At 40.4% G+C, this 19,449-nt stretch overlaps 2 protein-coding genes across 3 annotated transcripts in view; both read left to right on the top strand.

Moving 5' to 3' along the window:
• LOC119722649 (mitogen-activated protein kinase kinase kinase 13-B-like) overlaps positions 1-7,200 on the top strand; it is a 34,855-nt gene extending 27,655 nt beyond the window's left edge. For both annotated transcript variants that reach the window (XM_038192870.1, XM_038192871.1), the window contains exons 9-15: positions 380-489; positions 2,072-2,188; positions 2,927-3,076; positions 3,635-4,454; positions 4,661-4,737; positions 5,057-5,297; positions 5,905-7,200. In XM_038192870.1, coding sequence (XP_038048798.1) covers positions 380-489; positions 2,072-2,188; positions 2,927-3,076; positions 3,635-4,454; positions 4,661-4,737; positions 5,057-5,297; positions 5,905-6,018 — 1,629 coding nt within the window. In that variant the 3' untranslated portion in view covers positions 6,019-7,200. The remainder of the gene's footprint in view (positions 1-379; positions 490-2,071; positions 2,189-2,926; positions 3,077-3,634; positions 4,455-4,660; positions 4,738-5,056; positions 5,298-5,904) is intronic.
• A 7,736-nt stretch (positions 7,201-14,936) lies between these two features.
• LOC119722648 (mammalian ependymin-related protein 1-like) lies at positions 14,937-19,449 on the top strand. Its single transcript, XM_038192869.1, has 3 exons — positions 14,937-15,309; positions 17,188-17,393; positions 18,045-19,449. Exons 1-3 carry the CDS (start codon positions 15,032-15,034, stop codon positions 18,485-18,487), a joined length of 927 nt encoding a protein of 308 aa, XP_038048797.1. The 5' UTR covers positions 14,937-15,031; the 3' UTR covers positions 18,488-19,449.

The raw sequence follows: 19,449 nt of genomic DNA, 5'->3' as shown, positions 1-19,449 counted from the left end.
GACGTCATCATGACGTCATCACGTGACATGTGACGTCATAATTCAAAGCCCTATGAGAATGGAATCACATATTATATGCCACCATTTATTATAAACAGAACTACACATCCTTCGTTGATGTCACATGTCACAAAAAGCTACCGAAACAGCCCTATGTTTGTCCACAAACATATGTCTAGTTTGTCTTGGTTTTATTTCATATTTTATTTCCATTGATGATTTTAGGCAATTGCTTTGATAGTTGTATTATTTGGATTGAATGTTTGTGTTTTCTGTTGTAATTTTTTTTCATTATTCATTGATATAGCTATTTACATGTAATTTCTTATTTTAGATGATGTAAGTGATTAGTATTGTGTTTTGTCTTGGTTGTTACCAGGTTGACTGGAGAGAGGAGATTAAGCTGCAGTTTGAGAAGATGAAGAGTGAAGGATCTCAAATTCATCGCATGGACGAGGAGCTGATCAAACGACGTCAGGCAGAACTCAGGTAAGCCCCAACATCATCAGAGGCATCAGCAAGTCAGACGAAAAAATCCAGTCATCATGGCCAGCAATTGCGAAAGTCATTTCAGTCAAGGCGAAAGCCAGTGCTTGAGAGTTTAAAAAAGCTGAAATCATGATTTCTTAAAAAGTGGCACTTCTTTTTCTCGACATACTGTTGAAAAAAACGGTCTTAAGATCCTTTCCACATTAAAGGGAACATGAAATAAAATTTTGATTGCATTTTTTTTGCTTAAATCAATAAAGGATGATGTTCTTAACAATATTTTGTGTATGGCGGTGTTTATTTTCTAAGATAAATGGGGGAAAATAATTTGTGAACATGTTTGGTCAAACTACTCCGCCCCACAAAGGGAAGCTTCATTAACATAAAACTTCGCGAGGGGTATGACGCAAGCGAAGGCAGAGACTTGCCGCGCTGCGGGGGCACCGGCATTGCGGCGTGCATCATAATACATGTACATATACATTGCGGCACTGAAAGTTTTTCTGGTGTTTCGTTCGGAATCGAGGAGAAATAACACCCGATTTTCGGCCATGCCGACAAGGTGTGTGGCTGCTGGGTGTAGCAAAACTACCAAGGATGGAGTAAGCCTTCATTTGTTTCCAGTAAATCCGAAATATCGGAGCATTTGGAGAGCCAAAGTGAAGGTAAATACCAGAGCAAAGTGGTCCGGGCCCAGTGAGTTCGCGGCCCTCTGCGCTGCACTTTGAGCCGTCGTGCTTTGATGCTGGTCTGTACAGCAACTTGGGCATGCCCCTAAAAAAACATCGAGTCAGTGTCTGAATCATTAGAACTCTGATTCGAATCGGACGAATCTGTACCATTTTCATCGGATTCGCTAAGGAAAGAAGAGGACGGTCTTCGGAACTTTTACGGTCATGACGGTCGTCGTTGTGTTCATTCGACAACGGTGGCACCGTGGCACGTCCACGTGTACTGTACATATCCCATGTAGACACATTCGTACGTGTGCATATAATGCCACGTACGGGTACGCGGCGGCTGCACACAGCACAGTAGCTTCGCTAATCCGTCTCGTACCCAGACGTCATTTACGGGCCCTGGATTTCTCTGCCTTTGTTTATGTCATGAACAGCGCCCTCATTTGGAGTTGCCGCGAAAATCAAAAAGGGGGGGTTCAATTTTGGACGGCAAATTACCACACTAAACGTACACCAGAACCAGTTCTGCTTTTAATTCACATTTAATACACATAAATGAATGTATATATAAAATAAAATACGTTATGAAAATTTTGGACTGCATGTTTCCTTTAAATCAGATATAAACTGACGTAAAGAGAAGAACCCAATATTGAGACATAAAATTACATGTTTTCTGTGAAATACATGAAGGATTGTTATAAAATATAATATTGCTCACAAGGCATAAGATATTACAAAGTCTTTCCGAATGGATATTCTGAGGGTTGCAAGACAGCAAGATCTATGAATGTTTTGTCTTGAGTGAAAGAATTGGCCAGTACTTAGAATTGTCTTCTGCATGTAGTTACTGCCATTGAATGTTAATTTCCCAATCCCATTGTATCCATGTTTCTTGCTAGACATGCTCAAGACATCCGTGAACACTACGAGAGGAAACTGGAGCGAGCCAACAACTTGTACATGGAACTGAGTACCTGCCTACTACAGCTAGAACAGAGAGAGAAAGAACTCAATAGGTACATCACGTGACCGTGATATCCCATGGCATAACAAGCTTTCTGTAAAGTTGACAAAACCTGTACCACAAGGCGTAGCAGGGACAGTTTTCTTAGTTTCTAGGTTATCATAAGATACATTGGGTGCTGTTGTTGTTCCGACTGCAAAAGACCTAGTTCTGATATGCTGGTAAAGCACATGGTTTAATAAAGCCCGGATCCCTAAATTTATCTAGGCAGGGTGGCTAAAGCTCAGCTTGTTGGGTGTAGGGGACATTCATATGACATTTTTAGAGTATAGGCCTTTTCAAAGTATCATCTCGCCTTCCCAAGTTGAAATCAACACTGGCATAAGTGTAACCGGGTCCCGTCAAACATGGGTAGGCTGGGCATGCTGTTTACTCTGACGCCTGTGTGTATACGGTGCTGTTGTAGAGTTTGGCTTTTTTACCTGGGAGTTCACCCATGTAGTGCACTGGACCCGTGTAGAAGCCGTGTTGGATTCTTGCAAGTGTAAAAGGGGTTCTAGAAATGTCCGTGTCCAACTGAGTCCGACATGGAGATTTTGAATAGTGTAAAAGGTTTTATGTGAACAGTGTGAATTGATATCAACTCGCATGTACGGTACTTCTCTGCTATCCAAATTTAGGTTGAAAGTTGCATGTCCACACATCCTCTTTGTGACAAACTTGCTCAGCCTGACTCAGTTTGGAATCCACAGGTTTTAATTCATGGTTTTGTTTTTGTTGGGATTTGAAGGAAAGAGCAGCAGCTGGCCACCAGCATCACCAAAAAGAAACAACAGCGGACGATAAAACCCATCCTCAAGGCCCAGACCCAGGCTATGGAGAAACTCATCAAGAAATCCCTGGCCAGTCATCAAAGCAACTCTACCTCTACTCTCAACAGGTAATCTCAATCAACTGAATCCGCCGTTTATGACTTAAGCATCGTGGTAACACATTAACAATCTTAGTTAAGATACACGTATGCACCCACATACTTGAGCACACATCGATATAAACTGCGAAATCAGAGTAGCAAGATTTGAAGCTTTGAAATGAAGTTTGGACCTACTGATTTTGGGGGTTTAATAGGGTCCAATGTGGAGGCAGTATGCATAACTATGCCCTCTATAAGTGAATATGTGGGGGGAATCTTTAAAGTTTATTACACGAGTGCTTGTGTTTCATTCTGATTCTTCTGATGTTAAAGCGCATACTCTTTACTACAGCATTAAGTACATTTAATTAAGAATGTTTTGTGTATCATTTCCTGTTTCATTGATCATTTCCTGTATTAGTCGGTTGATGTTTTGCAAATTTTATTGAAATTTTTGAGGGTTTGGATCATATTACAAATGAAATCAAAAAAATACATATCACCTGCACTTATTAATGTCATGGTGTATTCAACTCCTGGTGGATGAGTGAACACCTCAATGTATACATATTCTTTGATTGACAGGACAATAAGCCCGCCCACTGATGCAACAACCACACCCGAGACCGATCCTTCCTCCCCAACTCTCTCACCCAGGACCCCACCCACATCTTCCAAGACGTCACCAAGCAGAGTCCGTGTCCAGCGCAAGACCAGACACCGGCGCAATAACAGCCACGGCCGTGGCAGCTTTGGCAAAGGTGGAGTTAGCCCCAAGGGAAGTTTTGGCAAGGGTGGAATCAGCCCAGGGAAAGAAGTCCCCCTGTCAGACTTGCATGTATCTGGGGCTGGGGCCATGTCCCCAAAGGACCTCGGACAGAAGGAGAGTGACCAGGTTGGCCGCTCGGACACAGAGAGGACCTTGGACCTAGAGAGAGCCAACTGTGAGAATTTCAAGTACTTTGGGCCGTACGCAGCAATCAGGCAACCAGAACTGACCTCAAACCCAAGGAGCAGAAACTCATGCATATGCACAAGCAAAGGCAAGTGTACTTCATGTGTGTGCAAAGGGAAGTGTCCCAACCGGTCCTCAAGGAACCGGCCAGGCAGGGCCTGTCAGTACATCCCTGACCATGGCGTGACATCCACCTCACATGGTAGCGACAGCGATGAGATCAACAGTAATACTTCCCCCACTGCGAACTGTGATAAGAGCATCCTTGATGATGAGGACAATGTTCTTCCAAGTAGTTACATTGGAGAGAGACTGGCAGTCCAGAGATCTAGCCCACTCAGGAGGTCCCCAGGTGGTGCAGTCAAAGTACCAAAGAGATCTATATCACCTCAGATGAGGCCTGGAACTAAGACCAGAACTAACGGCGATGTCATTATTGATATCACAAAGGTGAGTGTCTAGTTGACAAAACAAATTTCATTCTTCAGTCAAGCTGTTTGTTAACTGCTTGTCTCATGTGTCTAACTTTTCCATTTTATACACTTCAGTTGTTGCACCTGCTAGTATGTGCAACTTCAGTTACATTGAAAGCTCAGTTATCATGGAAATATAAGTTCCTTTTATTTATGGTTTGAATTTTTCATTGATTTGTTCAGGGTTCCCGAGGTTACTCCAGCGATGAACCGATCACTATATGCCATTCTTCAGACGAACAAACAACCCAGTCAGACAGGTAATGACCAAAACCTAACATTTTCCCAAACACAAATCTAAATTCGCATTTCACATTTACTACCTTTAGCATCTATTGAAATCATCTGAATCCTCCAAAACTTATAGGCAAGGACACTACTTTAGTAATGTTAAAAAGCTCTTTACAATATACATTGCTATTCTAGACCTGAAAAGTGCCCAAAGAGTATGCCCCACTGACCCTTCTGCCCTATTAAAACATGCACGTGCCACTTTGTTCTAAACTGACCCAAAAGCTGTTCCCACAACAAAACTAGGATTTTTATTTATTTATATTTTGTTTGGATTGTTGTTATCAGGAATCAGATGAGTAGCCGGCAGTCCTACCTGGCTTGCAGCTCTGATCCCAATTTCTCGGATGATGGCAACACCAGTGAACTGTCGCGGCATATTGCCCTGCCGGACGGTCGGCTGCGGACCAAGACCAGCGAGGTATTGAGCATTGCTAACGAGGTGGCTGTGGTGTCTGATGGTCTGTCAGATAAGGAGAGAGAGGTCAAGAAGGTCATGAAGCAGATCTCCAGGGAAATGATGTTTGAGGTGAGAGTTGAAATTGTCTTGTGTAAAATCAACGAATCTGTAATCATTTGATTGTTTTCTTTTTTTTTATGTGATTAGAGTAATAATCATCATATTATGCAGGGTGTTTTTGACACTGTGCTTGTTTCTGCATTGGTTTTAGTAGCCCGGTATGTAACCCATTAGCCACTGTACCGCCCCAAACAGCCCTGCCCTCTAATGCTCACAACCACCACAGTACTAGACTCAATGTTTTTACTGTTTTCACCTCTGAATAAACACAGTATAGTTGCCTATGAGTCAAAATTAGCTTGTGGGTAGGGACCTTGTTTGCATAACCTGAGGCGAATATTTTTCAAAAACAACACATACTTATCGCTTTTTGAAGAGCATATTTTTGTTTCTTCACTTTGACAAACTGCATAACACTCATGATAGCAATGGATTTTCCTTTTTTACATTATTGTCCTGCAGCAAATGGAATGCACCTGTGTATACTGTGCAGTTCGCATTCTGGAATTCTTTCACTTGTGAACTGGAAATATTCCAATTTTCCTCTATATTTGTTTGCTGATTAAATTTTCTCATGTCATGTGTTTTGTATCTTTTTTTTCTTCACTGTCTTCAGTCTGAGGACCACGGCTTGGTCACGGATTCTTCCGATTGCAGTGATGGAGAGGACTTTCCTAAGGGGGCCAAGGGTCACAGTAGAGCGACCCTTGATATCGAAGGAACCTGGTAATGTTTCATCAGGTCAAAGGTCGTCCGTGAATGAGTGCCCTGGTTTACCAACCTTGATTCTTGATTATTGTTAAGAGATTCTGTCAGCCTAAAGCTGCCCTTTAGATAGATCTGCGATTTACTTGCGCCGCAATGGAACCGTCGGCATCAAGCACAAAAGTCGTGCTTGGGTCACAAAACTGAGAAATTGTGTGATTATCATGGAACAAGGGGCATCTGGCCACAGAATAACAGGAACCAAGCTCATGTCAACCACGACATAACGGTTTACAATAAAATTAGATCGTCCGGATGCGCGCACAACGTCGTAACTTCACACAGGTCAAGTGCGATTGATTCCTGCCTGTGGGGAACATGTCCCGTCGTGAACACGTTCCAGCGCAGTGCAGTAGTTTACGTTTTTCTTCATCTGCGACTACAATATTTTTAGCACCAACTGATGCTGGTCGTCTGAATATCATCGCAGTTGCACTCAAGTCACACAAACTTTGTGACTTTTTTCCTGACGGTTGTAGCTCAGTTCTGTTGAACAAGGCTGGCACCAGTTACTTTTTGTCACTATCTTGCAAAACTTATCAGATGCTTTATTTGAAAGTAGATAAGGATATTTGTGCCAGTAAAAGGGTTTCTCTGTTTTAGAACTTTTAACCGTCAGAGATATTGCAAGTCCTATGAATTTGAGTCGTGATTCAAGAGAGACTTACATTAGGAAACAAAGCATTTTTAATGATGGAGAAAAGAAATGCCAGAAACAGGGGAAGCTTTGACCTTGTTTCATTGTGATTGATTGATTGATGAGATTGAGTGCCAGTTTGTTGGAGGTACCCCCAAGTAATGTGGACACAGATGTCGGCCAAAGTATTGTTCAATTGTCACTCTGCTGTCCAGTGTAGGTTATCTGACAGATGTTTTAAACATAAGTCATTCCAGTATGGACAGTGAAGGTCATTCCAAAATGGTCAGTTAGGGAACCTCTGTCTTGGAAGTTTGGTAGGTTGTGATGTCTTGATTTTAATAGGCTCAGATCTGGGGTAGGATCATCATTTTAAGTATGACCTCTCCACTACCGATTGAAAAACAAAATTCTCCTCTGTGACGGCATCATTAATCACTGCCATTTAAATTCTTAAACATAAGCTGTCACTTAATAATTATTACCCACTTTTTAATATACATTTGTCCTTCTAATGGCTGTACAAGTTACCTGAGAAATTATGAATAGGCTCTTAGTGTCAATGTAACTTAGGCCGAATTTGCTCTGCATTTTCTTCGCTTGTAATTGACTTCCTCCACCTTTAAGTATTGCTGCAAAGCTTGCTGCTTTCAGTCCTTGCCCTTCTCTAAAACAAGGTTCCTAAATAATATCTTCTATTTATTTCCTACGAGATGATATTTTGATAAATAGAAGTAAAAGTCATGTATTTGACAAAGATGTATCCCGATATAATGAGATTTTGTAATTTGACTGAGTATTTGAATATGTAACTCCCTCCATTGAGACTCGCATATGAGTCCATGTCTATATTGTATAGTAGCATTTTAAGATGTACATACTGTGGCATACAGAGAGATAAGATCCTAGGTTATACATGTATAGTATATACAGTACAGTGTACTAGTTAACCAAATCTGTTATTTTTTAGAGTGATATTTACACAACACTCCTTGAGAATCATGTTCCTGATCATTGAGACTTCAACAAGAATAACTGAATCACTTAAAGGGGCCATGAGATGATTTTTTTTGTTTTGTTGAGGAACACAGTTTATGCAACTTTCTACTCTGCACTTCTTTTCCGGACAACTGAGGGCGCTGTTGCTGTGATGTCATTTTAAGAAGACACTGTTCAGTAAAAAATACCCTTGAAAATGACAAAACGAAAATGGAAAATAAGGTTAAATGGGACACATAAAGGTGCGTTTTGAAGGATTGCATTAAAACAAATTACATTGCATGGGCCCTTTAAATGCCATCTTATACCGTAACCCTCAATTTTTTATTAAATCCAATTTGAGGTTTGGTTATTTTGCAGCCTCTTTTACTTTAAATTGGGGCAATGATTTGATTCCTTGGAACTTGGGAGGGTGTGAGGCAAAAGATTACTACCTAGGAATTAGGGTCAAAGGTTAGATCAGCAAGTCTTTGTTGCTGTAATTTCTGCAATAAAGTAGCATCATACAGGGCGAGCAAAAAAAAAAGGAAACCCAAATGGCATGATCACTTTTTTTATGAAGTTCTGCATGTAGCAATTTAAAACCTAGGATATGAAAGCCCAATTAATACGCTTTCTTTTAGTACAAGAAACATTCAAATCAATCATGTACTTTTCAAGTTACAGAATTTTAAACACAAACACTGTTTTAGGGTTCTGTCCAGGGTTCACAAAAATGGCAAGAATTCTTTCAGCAAAACGAAAACAGTTCTCATAGGGATGTATGTGAATTGTTTTCATTTTTCTGAAAGAGCATTTACCTTTTTTGTGATCTGTGAACAGAACGTTAAAACGGTATTTGTGTTCAAAATTCCGTAACATGAAAAGTACGTGATTGAGAAATGAACTAGAAAGAAAGCTCATTGAGTGGGCTTTCATATTAGGCAAAACTTCTTTTAAAAAATGGTCCTGACATTTGGGTTTTCTTTTTTTGGGGGGGGGGGGGGACTCGCCCTGTATTAAAAATGAACAATTTATGCATTGGAAATTTCACCCACGAGGCAAGCAATTCTACTATCTCAGGTTTGATTGCATATATTTAGCTTGTAGGATCTGTTTGTATTGTGTGGTTTAGCTTATACCTGTATCATATATTATCACTTTTAGTTTGTGGCTCTGTGAATGTACATGTACTGTTCTGGTCTGCAAAAAAAAATAGAATTTATAAAATTATTTGACGTTTATCACTTTTCCCTTCTGATGTGACCAATATTGTGAGCAAGGCTACATTCTAGGATTCACATTAACACTTGGCAAAAGATGAGTCTTTAGAATTACATTTGAGGACGATAGGATCTAAAAGCAAAAGTGCACCTTGTAGAAAATATTCTCTTTTGCTAAAACATGCGGAATATTGGGGGGGGGGGGGGTTTCCGCATGTATCACCTCAAACATATTTGATCTTGGCTAATCCCTTGAGCTAAAACCATGCGTTCCATTATCCATAGGTCATTAAACTAAACAAAAAGCTTGAGATCAAATTTCTGTCATTGTACGAATATGTCTTTCAGTTTGGAATACTCACATTTCATTCATTAATAGTCATTGCATTGGAAAGGATTCAGAAATAAATGTTATTTATCAAAGTATAAAGTCTTTCTTTTAATAGTTTGATTCAGAATTTTAAAGGAATATACATATATACATGTAGGTAAGCATAAAATAAAAGGGCAAATTTTAAGATGGTATTCTGAGGTATTAATTTATGTCATTGCAACTTGGAGATGGAGTTTTAACATGTCAAGAACCAGGATTTTTTACATTAAGGGAATCACGCATGAGTTATTCCAGTCACTGACTTTTTTTCAAATAAGTTATGCTTGACTTTTATTTCAAAGCAAAAGTTATTCTCAGCCCATATACACTTTTACAATATTTTATAGAGATGTTATTTTGAGTGATTATTTTATCTTTCAATGTCCAGGGAGGTTGCTCTAAACAACTCGAATCAATTTAGTGATGATGTCCATTTTTGTTTAAAGCTGGTCTTTTATTTTATCTGCCAAACCTTGTGTATTTTTTTTAATTTTAAATGTTTGCAGTGATAATTTTTCGTTTCTTCTTTTATTGATTGTTTTTATTTTATTTTATTTTATTTTGTTATATTATATTTTATTATTATTTTTATTGTATTATTTGGGAATCAAACCTAGTATAAAGGTACTTAATTAGTTAAATTGTGGTCTCTCTGGGTGATTTTACCCCACATCCTTGCAATTCTAGGAAATGGGGTTCGACAAGAACACACTTTGAATTTGTAACAAAACAAAAAAAATTACAATCAGGTTGATCTCTTACCATAATGAGACAAAACCATAATATTTCTTCTCAATGTAAATAGTACATTTTTCTTCATACACACATCGATTTAATGCTCTTTTCGTTTCCTTTCTTGATAGAAACACCCCCGTTTTATTGTGAATATTTTTATTCTTTTAATTGCAATCTCGTCAATTACCGTCATCTTTGTACATATTAAATTTGACTGCTATTCAAAAAAGGCAGCCTGACCATTTGTCGAATTAGTACTGTTGACAAAAATCATGCAGGTCATTAGCATGCAGTCTGGGTGTTACACAAATAGGTGTGTATTCTTATCATAAAAAAAGTTATGTTAATTATACAAAACTTTATTTTGTAATCAGTATTAATGGAATAGTGCCAAGTACCCTTAGCCCGGGGCAAGGTGGAAAATGTACTATTCTATATTGGACCATGGGCTTAGGGCAATTACAGGCTTGCCTGTGTTTTTACTCATACTGTGTTTAAAACTCGCCGTCTGTGTTCCAATATTGACTTTGTTGGTGGTTTAAATACATCTGCACTACAGACGACTTGGACAAACAAGTCCGGTGATGGGTTGCAATTGAGATAGCAGAATGTCCAACCCACCATGTCAATTTGGTTCATATGCTCGGTGTGTATTGTTAAGTATGTGTGCAATATGAGATGCCGCTATTCCATTCCGACATTGAGTTCACGGTTTTCTTTTTTAATTATTACCGTTAATTAATGATGGCAGTTTCTTCTATAATATTCATTCATTTTAAAAGGAAAATTAATCACGTAATTGCACGTGAAATTACCTCGTCAATTTGTATATATGTGTACAAAGCCCGACTGACTCTATCGGAGGAAAAGTTCGAAATAAAAGTATCTTGTTTGTGTGTTTGAAAAAGGAAACCGCTTCGTTTACGTCTTTCATTGTTGGTGCTAGGTTCGTCTGAAGGGCAGAGAGGGGAAAAGGCGGGTCAAGCTGGGGTGCACAATGTAACAGCTCTGGAAATCATCCAATCGTCGTGAGATTTTGTCATTTTTTTCCTAAATTTTGTTCCGGGACCATCCGTGGGATGTCCGTGGTTGCCATGGCAACACATTTAAAATATTGATAATCATTATTATTATGTAAAAAGTAAAATATACATATTCGTTAGTCAAAAATATGGTTTCTCCACCAAAACCTATCAATTAAGTATTATCTCTATTTGAAAAATAAAAAAAAATCAATGCATGCTGGGAATCCAGCATGCATTTAGTTTGTGGGACAAAGTCGCCAAAAAAGGAGTAATTTTGCCCCCAAAGATAGGTATAGCGCCCTTTAGTGACGACTGTCAATGATAAATTTAGTTTGATTGGATGAATATTGAATCAAGGAATCTTTGTACCATTGAAATATTGGGGGGTTTTTTCAAAATGGGTAAAAATATAGTAAAGCGCCATCTTGTGTTTGTCTTGTGATTTGGAAAATGGGGCGAAACATGTGGAAGTAGGAATGGTGGTACATCGTCCCCCTGCCCGGTCCTTAGTGGGTTAATGCTAACGTTCGTCCGGAGATTGCCAATATTTAGTGCTTTTTAGTGTTTACCAAACCTTTTTTTCTCTCTCAGTGTCTGGGTTACACAAAAAAATTGTCTTATACTTGTGGAGAAAATGTTGAAGTCACAGGTAATATGCATTGCCTCCAACGTTGCCATGGGCGCTGCATGCTAATCATTTTCACGGAAACATGTGAAGAAAGGAAACGCAGCAGCAAGTGCCATGAACTTAACACGAACACTGGTCAAAAAGATCAGGATGGCCGCAACATGATAATGGTATATAGACCTTTCTACACTTGGTTGGCAACCTGCATTTTTTTTGCCAACCACGGGTTGCAAAACTATGGAAGGTCCAACACTGCAAAAATGAAAACGAGTTATTACAGATAACCAAAATATTATTTGATTGTTGGAAATACAAAATTGTCAACAAAGCTGCAACATAATTCCTAACCATGCTTTTTTACTTTGTATTGAGGGCGTTATGGGGACTTGTTTGGGAAAAACATGTTGCCAACCACGGCTTCAATTTATGCGCTTGCTGCAGCCCATATAAAATGGCGCCAATGTTTACAAACAAAAGAAAGGTCTATCACTATCATGTTGCGGCCATCATGATTTTTCCCATTTAAATCAACGTAACCAAAGCGAGGCTGGAAGGGAAAATAGTCTGGTTCCTTTTTGCGCATAAAAATATTCAGTACTGTTATTGGATACAGGGAACATTACTGAAATGGTGGCAGAATGATAAAGGTCGAGTCGACAGTGTAGGCCTACGTCCATTCTGTACGCAGGTGTCATACGCACGCGGAAATTGACTCCGGATCACAGTCATGTATGCAACATTTGTCCAATGAACTCTAGACTTCAAATCACGGGGTAAATAATCCGTCCAATGAGAGCTTAAAGAAGTGACCGGCCACCAGTGCACTTTTATCGGGCGGTGGGGGCGAGCGATACGTCAGACTAGGGGTGCAGATCAGTAAATAGGCCCGAAATTGCCTACGCCGGCCAAATCACGATCTGCATGCCCTAAATTATCCGGTATTAGAGCATTTTGAGGACCGTGATATACGAACTGGAGGATTTGTTTAAAAAAAAATAATAAGAAGGGCGGAAGTCGTGCAGAGGACTGCGAACTCGTATTAGTGTGACATTTTGATGAAATTAGGCCATTCAATGGCTCTATTTTGCAATGGAGCTTAGACGTCCGTTTTCAAAATGGCGATGGGCTTTAGGCCTGCTTTTAGGGGTGATATCTTTAGGCCAAAAAAAAGTCTCCGGTTTCTGGTATGCGCGCGCGTCGCCGTAGCCATGCGCGTCGGCAAAATGAAAAAGGTTTTTTTTTTCAATGAAAGATGATGTCTCAAAACCGCCAAACTCACTGGTTTGACTGGAATCCTGCTGCTGCACAATTTTAACGTGTTTTTAGATTGGGTTATGGTCGAGAATAAGCTTTATGTGGCCTCTCTGGACTCCCATATATTTGCACTAAGTTTAGTCGGGCACCATTTGCAGTCATCAGCCGACATTTCAAGCAAAAAAAATCAAGTAAAAAAAAAAAAGCCGCGTCGCCGCACCACTTTTTGGGCAAGCTCCATACCAGAAACCGGAGACTTTTTTTTTTTGCCTTAGATGGATTTTTTTGCCAAAAGTCATGGGTTAACCCCCCCCCCCCCCCTCAAAAAAAAATTGAACGGACAGTGAAAGATGATGAAATAAGCTTTAATTTGATGTGTGTTTCAAACACCTTGGAGAGTTGTGAGTACATGTATCTTTAATAATTTTGGGAAGTGCGCGCAATTATAAATGAGGCCTATGGCAGTCTATTTACTGGTCTGCAACCCAAGCGCCGCATATGCATTTTTAGCACTAGTGACAATAATATACCTTATGCGTAGCAGCCATCTTATGGAGGCAATGTCTTTGTTTTGCTTGAATATGCATGAGTAAACCGCTTGTGTGTTCATGGTTTCTGAAATAATACAACAAAACATGCCCTCTAAGATGGCCGCTATACGCATGAGGTCCGTGAGAAATCAGCTGGAAGCTATCACGTTTCATGGGTCGGAAGTGTTCTTTAAGATCAGTGTGGCAAATGTTACTCTGTGTTAAGGGATTCCAGGTTATGAAAATAGACTCCTATCCTCACATATGACTTCACATTTAAAAACTGCTTGTAATTCGTGTTGTGTGTTATTGCGGTGTCATCAAGTTTGTGCAAGTTTGGATGTTGAGGGCCTCCTATAATGAGAATTATGCATGCGGCTCTGAAAACAATTTGTCAAGAAAAACAAATGCTCCCGAAACTGATCATTTGAGATGGGTAGCAGGGACGGATATAGGCTAACCATAACACGCTCACACAACCGTGTTTTTATGTAATTATTGGGTACCACTATTGTCCACTTGACTTCCCTTCTTTTATTCTCCTTTGTTCTTGTTGAAATCTCAAACTCCACAGCGTTTTACCTATGGGGTACTGAGATTTCTAAAGACCGACTTGTAGGGTACCACTGTCCCTATTGTTGCCCTTTGTTCCCGGTACCCCATAAGGCCGTATATATTATAAACATACCTCCTCACATTGAGTGCCTGCTCTGAAAAAAAAACTCCACTTCTTGTTTTGTTCCAATTGAAGAACTGGAACAAAAAAAAGTATCGTGCACGCCTTTAAAGATCACAAAATTTCCTTGTTTATTGTAGGCTTACATCATTTTGCCCAAATCGGCCGCATGTCCACTTTTTCTTCGCGATTGAGTTTTACTCAAAATGTGTATTTACATGCGTAATCAACTGTTTACTAGACATGAAAAAGGTCCACTCTATGGTAAAAACGACCTCCCGTTCCTCCCCTTCCACTGGACGTGCTAACGGTTGCGCGCGCATGGAGATTTCTATTTGCCAAAGCAACTTTTTCCTCTGGGTCAGGCGTGCTTTTGCTGTGCTTTCTGCTCACGGTCTCTATGAAATAGATGGAGGCTCGGTAAGCACAAAGTCGGCTGTTAAGCAGCGCTAAGAAATTGGGCCCAGGCTGGCAATGGCCCTGTTGAGTTCCAGATCCAAACGTCATCTTTTCCGTCGATTGTTCTGTGCGGCTATCATAAGTCACAACAAATTGTCACACCACCTAATCCTTGAACCTGTGGGATGACTGACATTTTGTCTGTTAGTTTAACCTCCATTGTCCGGTGTTTATTTACTGTGAAATTATTTTCATGGTCCCTGGGTCTTAGTGTCCGCCACATCTATTGTTCACGATAACCTCGAAGTGTTGCAAAACCCTGATTTGTGATAGCTTTGTTCTAGGTTTACAGTTGTGTTACCTGATGGTGCATGGTGTCTCAGTGCGATCGGTCCAGGCTAGACAAACATTGCATATTAAAAGTTGATATCACTTCTGTCGTGTAGCATTGTTGCTGAGCCTTCAGTCAGTGTAGGTTATATCAAGCTACAGGCTGCAGTCGTTTCGTTTCGCATTCATTATGAAGGGGGCTTTGATTTTAATACTCCTGGTCCTGAGTTACTCGCAAAGTGCTTACACTGTCCCATCCCCAGGCGCATCACCAAGCGTCGTGAGGGCATTACTGAGAGGGCCTCCACCTCCATCTACCCCGTGCAAAACACCAATGCAGTGGGAGGGTCGTTTCAGCGAATGGAACCACAATGCAGCCACTAACAACCGCTACACTATCAGCTTTGACGGATTCAAAAAGCGCAAATGGATTGAGGAAGAGCAGAAATCCATGAGACCTGGAAGGAGGTAAGGCAGTTCATACCATTAACATCATGTCAGTGAACTGGATCTCATTAGGATAGGAAAGAAGCTGAAAATTTGGAAAACGGCCTTCATTTACTTATAAAACTAGAAAGCACTCAGAGAGCGCAAACGTCTGCCAAGGCTTCACAATTCCCCGCCATATTGTCAGAAATATTCGCATCATAAATGGTGAAGAATCCTTCATAAAATCCTGTATCCAGACCAAGATCCGGATCACTTCCAAAGTCTAATCGATTTGTACTTGAACCAAGGAGTTGACCACTCCTAAAAACATAGTTTAATCGGTGCAATGATCCGTACGTAACTTTTTGAGCTGTCGTGTTATCAGACAAACCCACCAACCAACAAACTAACCAAATCAAAACCAAACCGATGAAACGTAACCTACTTGGCGGAGGTAATAACTTGCTCTACTATATATGTTCTACGAGCTGATTTCATGATGTGTTATGCGATGACTGTTTCTCAAAAAGAATTATGCAATGCATGCATGCTTTCAAAACTGGTATTGGGCTACAACTTCATACCTGTACAATGTACTTTAATTGCTTGGCTTGCAAATTTTGTTTGCATATTGACCTAGCTGCTTGCCGACCAGTGGCGTAGCCGGGGGGGGGGGGGGGGGGGGGGCAGTGGCAGATTGCAACAGGATGGAGACTTTAAAAGCAAACTCGGGACGTTGCTAGAAGCAAAATTGGGACGTTGCAATATAGGTTAAAAAGGACGACAATTCTATTTTTCGCAACGGGCAACCAAACCTGCCTACGCGCCTGTTGCCGACCTAGATGTTCCGCAAGCTTTCACTTTTTGTACGCTTGCTTTGTACGGTTTGGATTGGCCAAATTTGGGAGTCAAGCTAACAGATGTTTTAGTATCGCAGAATAAGATAATCCCAAATTTGTATATTCGCTATTCTTTACTCTAAGAGATGTAAATGCTGCTTTCCTCCCAGTTCCATGTTGTTTTGTGTTCGCGCAAGTTTATAGTTTACAGCGACAAGAAACACAACAATGGCATACAATGATACCGAGGACAATAGGTCCTCGAATCAAATCAGAGCAGTTGGAACAAAAGTTCACTTTAAAAAAAAATGACATCCGATCACTTGGTCGTCCTCAATATGCACCGGAAACAAACCAGTGTGTGGATGGGCTGGTTATCCATTCAGACTGAGGACTTGGGACAATGGGGTGTATGTGCGCGATTTCAATGGGCCCGAGGACCTGGGCACTAGTCCTCGGGAGAATTTCGTGTACAAATCTTATGGGAGCTGTCGAGAAAAAGCTCAAGTACAAACCAAAGGGAACAAAAGAAGGAAAGGATCAGTTCCTCATTAGTATAGTAAAGCACACATGTGTGTGTGTGGTTTATAGTGTTCTTGTGGAGGGGAGGTATTTTCTTGTACTGTTGGTAATTTAGTTGATGGCTATTTCAATGGGGTAGGACCCTCACGTTCATGGGGTTGAAATCCAACGGCCTATATATAATCTGGTTACGTGATCACTGTACACTCGCAAGGCCCCCTTCAATGAAGAAACCATCGTGCACGCTTTACACGAAGATAATCCCGCGTGACGGATATAGGACTATCTGATTAAAAGCCATAACGAAATACTTGGCCAGTGTAGCGGGCCTTCGTGATAAAACTGATAGCGTGCCCAGATTGGTCTTACCCTTTCTACAGTATGCAGTCAAGACTCGAGTTTTTAAATAAACTAAACATTTTCAAGTTATTTTGCGGACTGGCGGAGATAACTATACTATACGTCCATCTCATCTTGTTGAGGGAATAACGTCACCGACATACAAACCCCTCACAGTATACCTGCGAACCATTCTATCATTGTATTTTCTCGACAGGCTGTTCAAGTTTCTGATACTCTTCGAAGAGCAAATCACGTACAAGATCGACCTCACCTACAACCGTTGCAGCAAGATTCCCACTGAACCATGGAGAAACTTCAGCATCCCGCCCTCTGCCCTGTTTGAGGACCAGTACCTGATAGGAGGACCAGAGGGCAACTTGGATGTCAGTGAATGGTCGGATCGTCAGCCTGCGAGACATAGTAAGTTGCAATCAAACTAATTAGGCCGTGTCATATCATACGAGAAACGGCAATCTCCAAGAAGAGTTGCAAAAATTAACTTCGTAGCAAACTGTAATCGTCTCGTGTTCTTTACACCTTGCATGTCCATCCATTTCGGGTTTGGTTTTCAAGGAGCCTGCATGACGAAAGTGAAAATTATTATTTCTGTACTCGATGCAAATTCACTTGCAAAAATGTAAATGACAAGTAGTGGTCTTTCAAAACCTAATTCTGCATGAGCTGATGTTGTGATTTGTTTTAAACTTCCTGCAGATTAATGCAGGAATTCTTGATGAGAATTTGGGTGTCGGTGAAATAAATAGTTTTGATCAACTCTTGCTCTATAGGCCTTCAAACTTTTCTGAAAGGCGCTCTCTTTGGTTTTATTTTTTAGGCGAGTCTTGGACTTATTTACATTTTTAATGTCATTCGGTGAAAAGCTAAAACGTAAAAATGCATGTAATCACCACTATACAGTTTACAAGGAAGGACAACATGAAATGCAATGCATAGTTTTGGTCGTCGGAAGAGTGAACACTCATTGCTGCTGGTTCATACGACGATTTTACTTTAGAGCCTAATTGTAAAACCAGATATTCATGCAAGGTATTATTTCTGATTTGTCATCAGGGGAGTCGTGGATCGGTGGTTTCACTGAAAAAGGTTGCTGGCCGGTGTTCGACATCTTCACGTTTACCAATGACACCGTGTCTATTGCCTACACCACCCGCTTTTTCGACCTGCAGCCAGGCATCAAGAACATGTCCGTCTTCGACGTACCAGAGCTCTGCAAGAACTTGACGGCCGGTGATCATGACATCCCCAATGTTCCACCGACTGAGCGCCCGCCATGGTGGGAGAGATATGCCCCCACGTGGCTCAAGAAGATGTTCGGTGTGCAGAGGGTTGATAACGTCTCTGTGGTCAACAATCCTGAGGTCGACACCACCGAGGGTCCTGAGCCCGAAGTACCGATTGCAGACAATGAAGCAGAGTCCAAGCTCCCGACCAATAGGCCCACTAAGAACTACAGCTATTACCAGAAGTCGCGGTATTTCGCTGAACATGCTTGAACGGGTTTTGGGGTAAATTCCTGTTAAGTCATAGGCCCCTACTGATCAACATGGCGGGATGAAAAATAAAGAACCTCAGAATAGCAGATTATTTCCATAAAGATTTAACAAGATTGATGCAGATTTATAAGGTAATAAAAAGTACTGCCCTGAAATCATCGACACGGGATTAGGTTAAAATGGCATTGTGAATGAATCAGTTCTGATTCGGTTCTGATTAATCCGAATGAAAAAAAAAACCACAAATATACAAGATCACATAGGTAAACGTCTGGGTGGGCAGTATCTTAAATTGAAGCATCGATCAGTCAATTTTGAAGCACCTATTTTTCAGGCTGTTCTGGTGTTCTTCATCAGTGCAGATCCTGCATTCAAGAAGAAACCAGCAGTCGTTATAACGATCCTTGGGACGTTTTTCGTATGTGGCAGCATTACGCTTCCATAATTTCGACTCCCAACGTAAATTTAAAATTGAGATGGGAATAGGCCCAACGTTCACTATATATTGACGGAGGCCAATTATAACCAAAAGTTGACAATTGTCATTTAATGTTAACATTACACCTCTCTAAACTTAATGGATTTTCTTACCTTTATAGCACTGAAACCATTTTCCCGGTGATCCATAGGCCTATTGCAAATTCGTATTGGAAAGCATGTGGATACAGGAGATTAGATACCAAGAACTCAGATTTTGACAAAACATCTGGATCCGGAAAACAAATCATTTTAATCATCGGTTTTATGTAGGCTAAGCTGTTATGATTAAAATAATGTGGCTTCAGCATGAAGAGACGTGATAGTGGTTCAGTTTTGAAATGTGGAAAGTTATTTTGAAATACTTGCACAATGAATTTGCAAGAATTCCAAAAGAACTTTCCAAATGTGATCAACAGTTTCAAAAATGATAACATATCGGATAACACGTTTTAAGAAAAAAAACCCCGAACATAAGCAAATTC

This window comes from Patiria miniata, unplaced genomic scaffold (assembly GCF_015706575.1).
Source record: "Patiria miniata isolate m_02_andy unplaced genomic scaffold, ASM1570657v1 HiC_scaffold_16, whole genome shotgun sequence".
Lineage (NCBI taxonomy): Eukaryota > Metazoa > Echinodermata > Asteroidea > Valvatida > Asterinidae > Patiria > Patiria miniata.
Note: the sequence above shows the minus strand (reverse complement) of the source record. Positions and strands in the feature narration are given on the sequence as shown.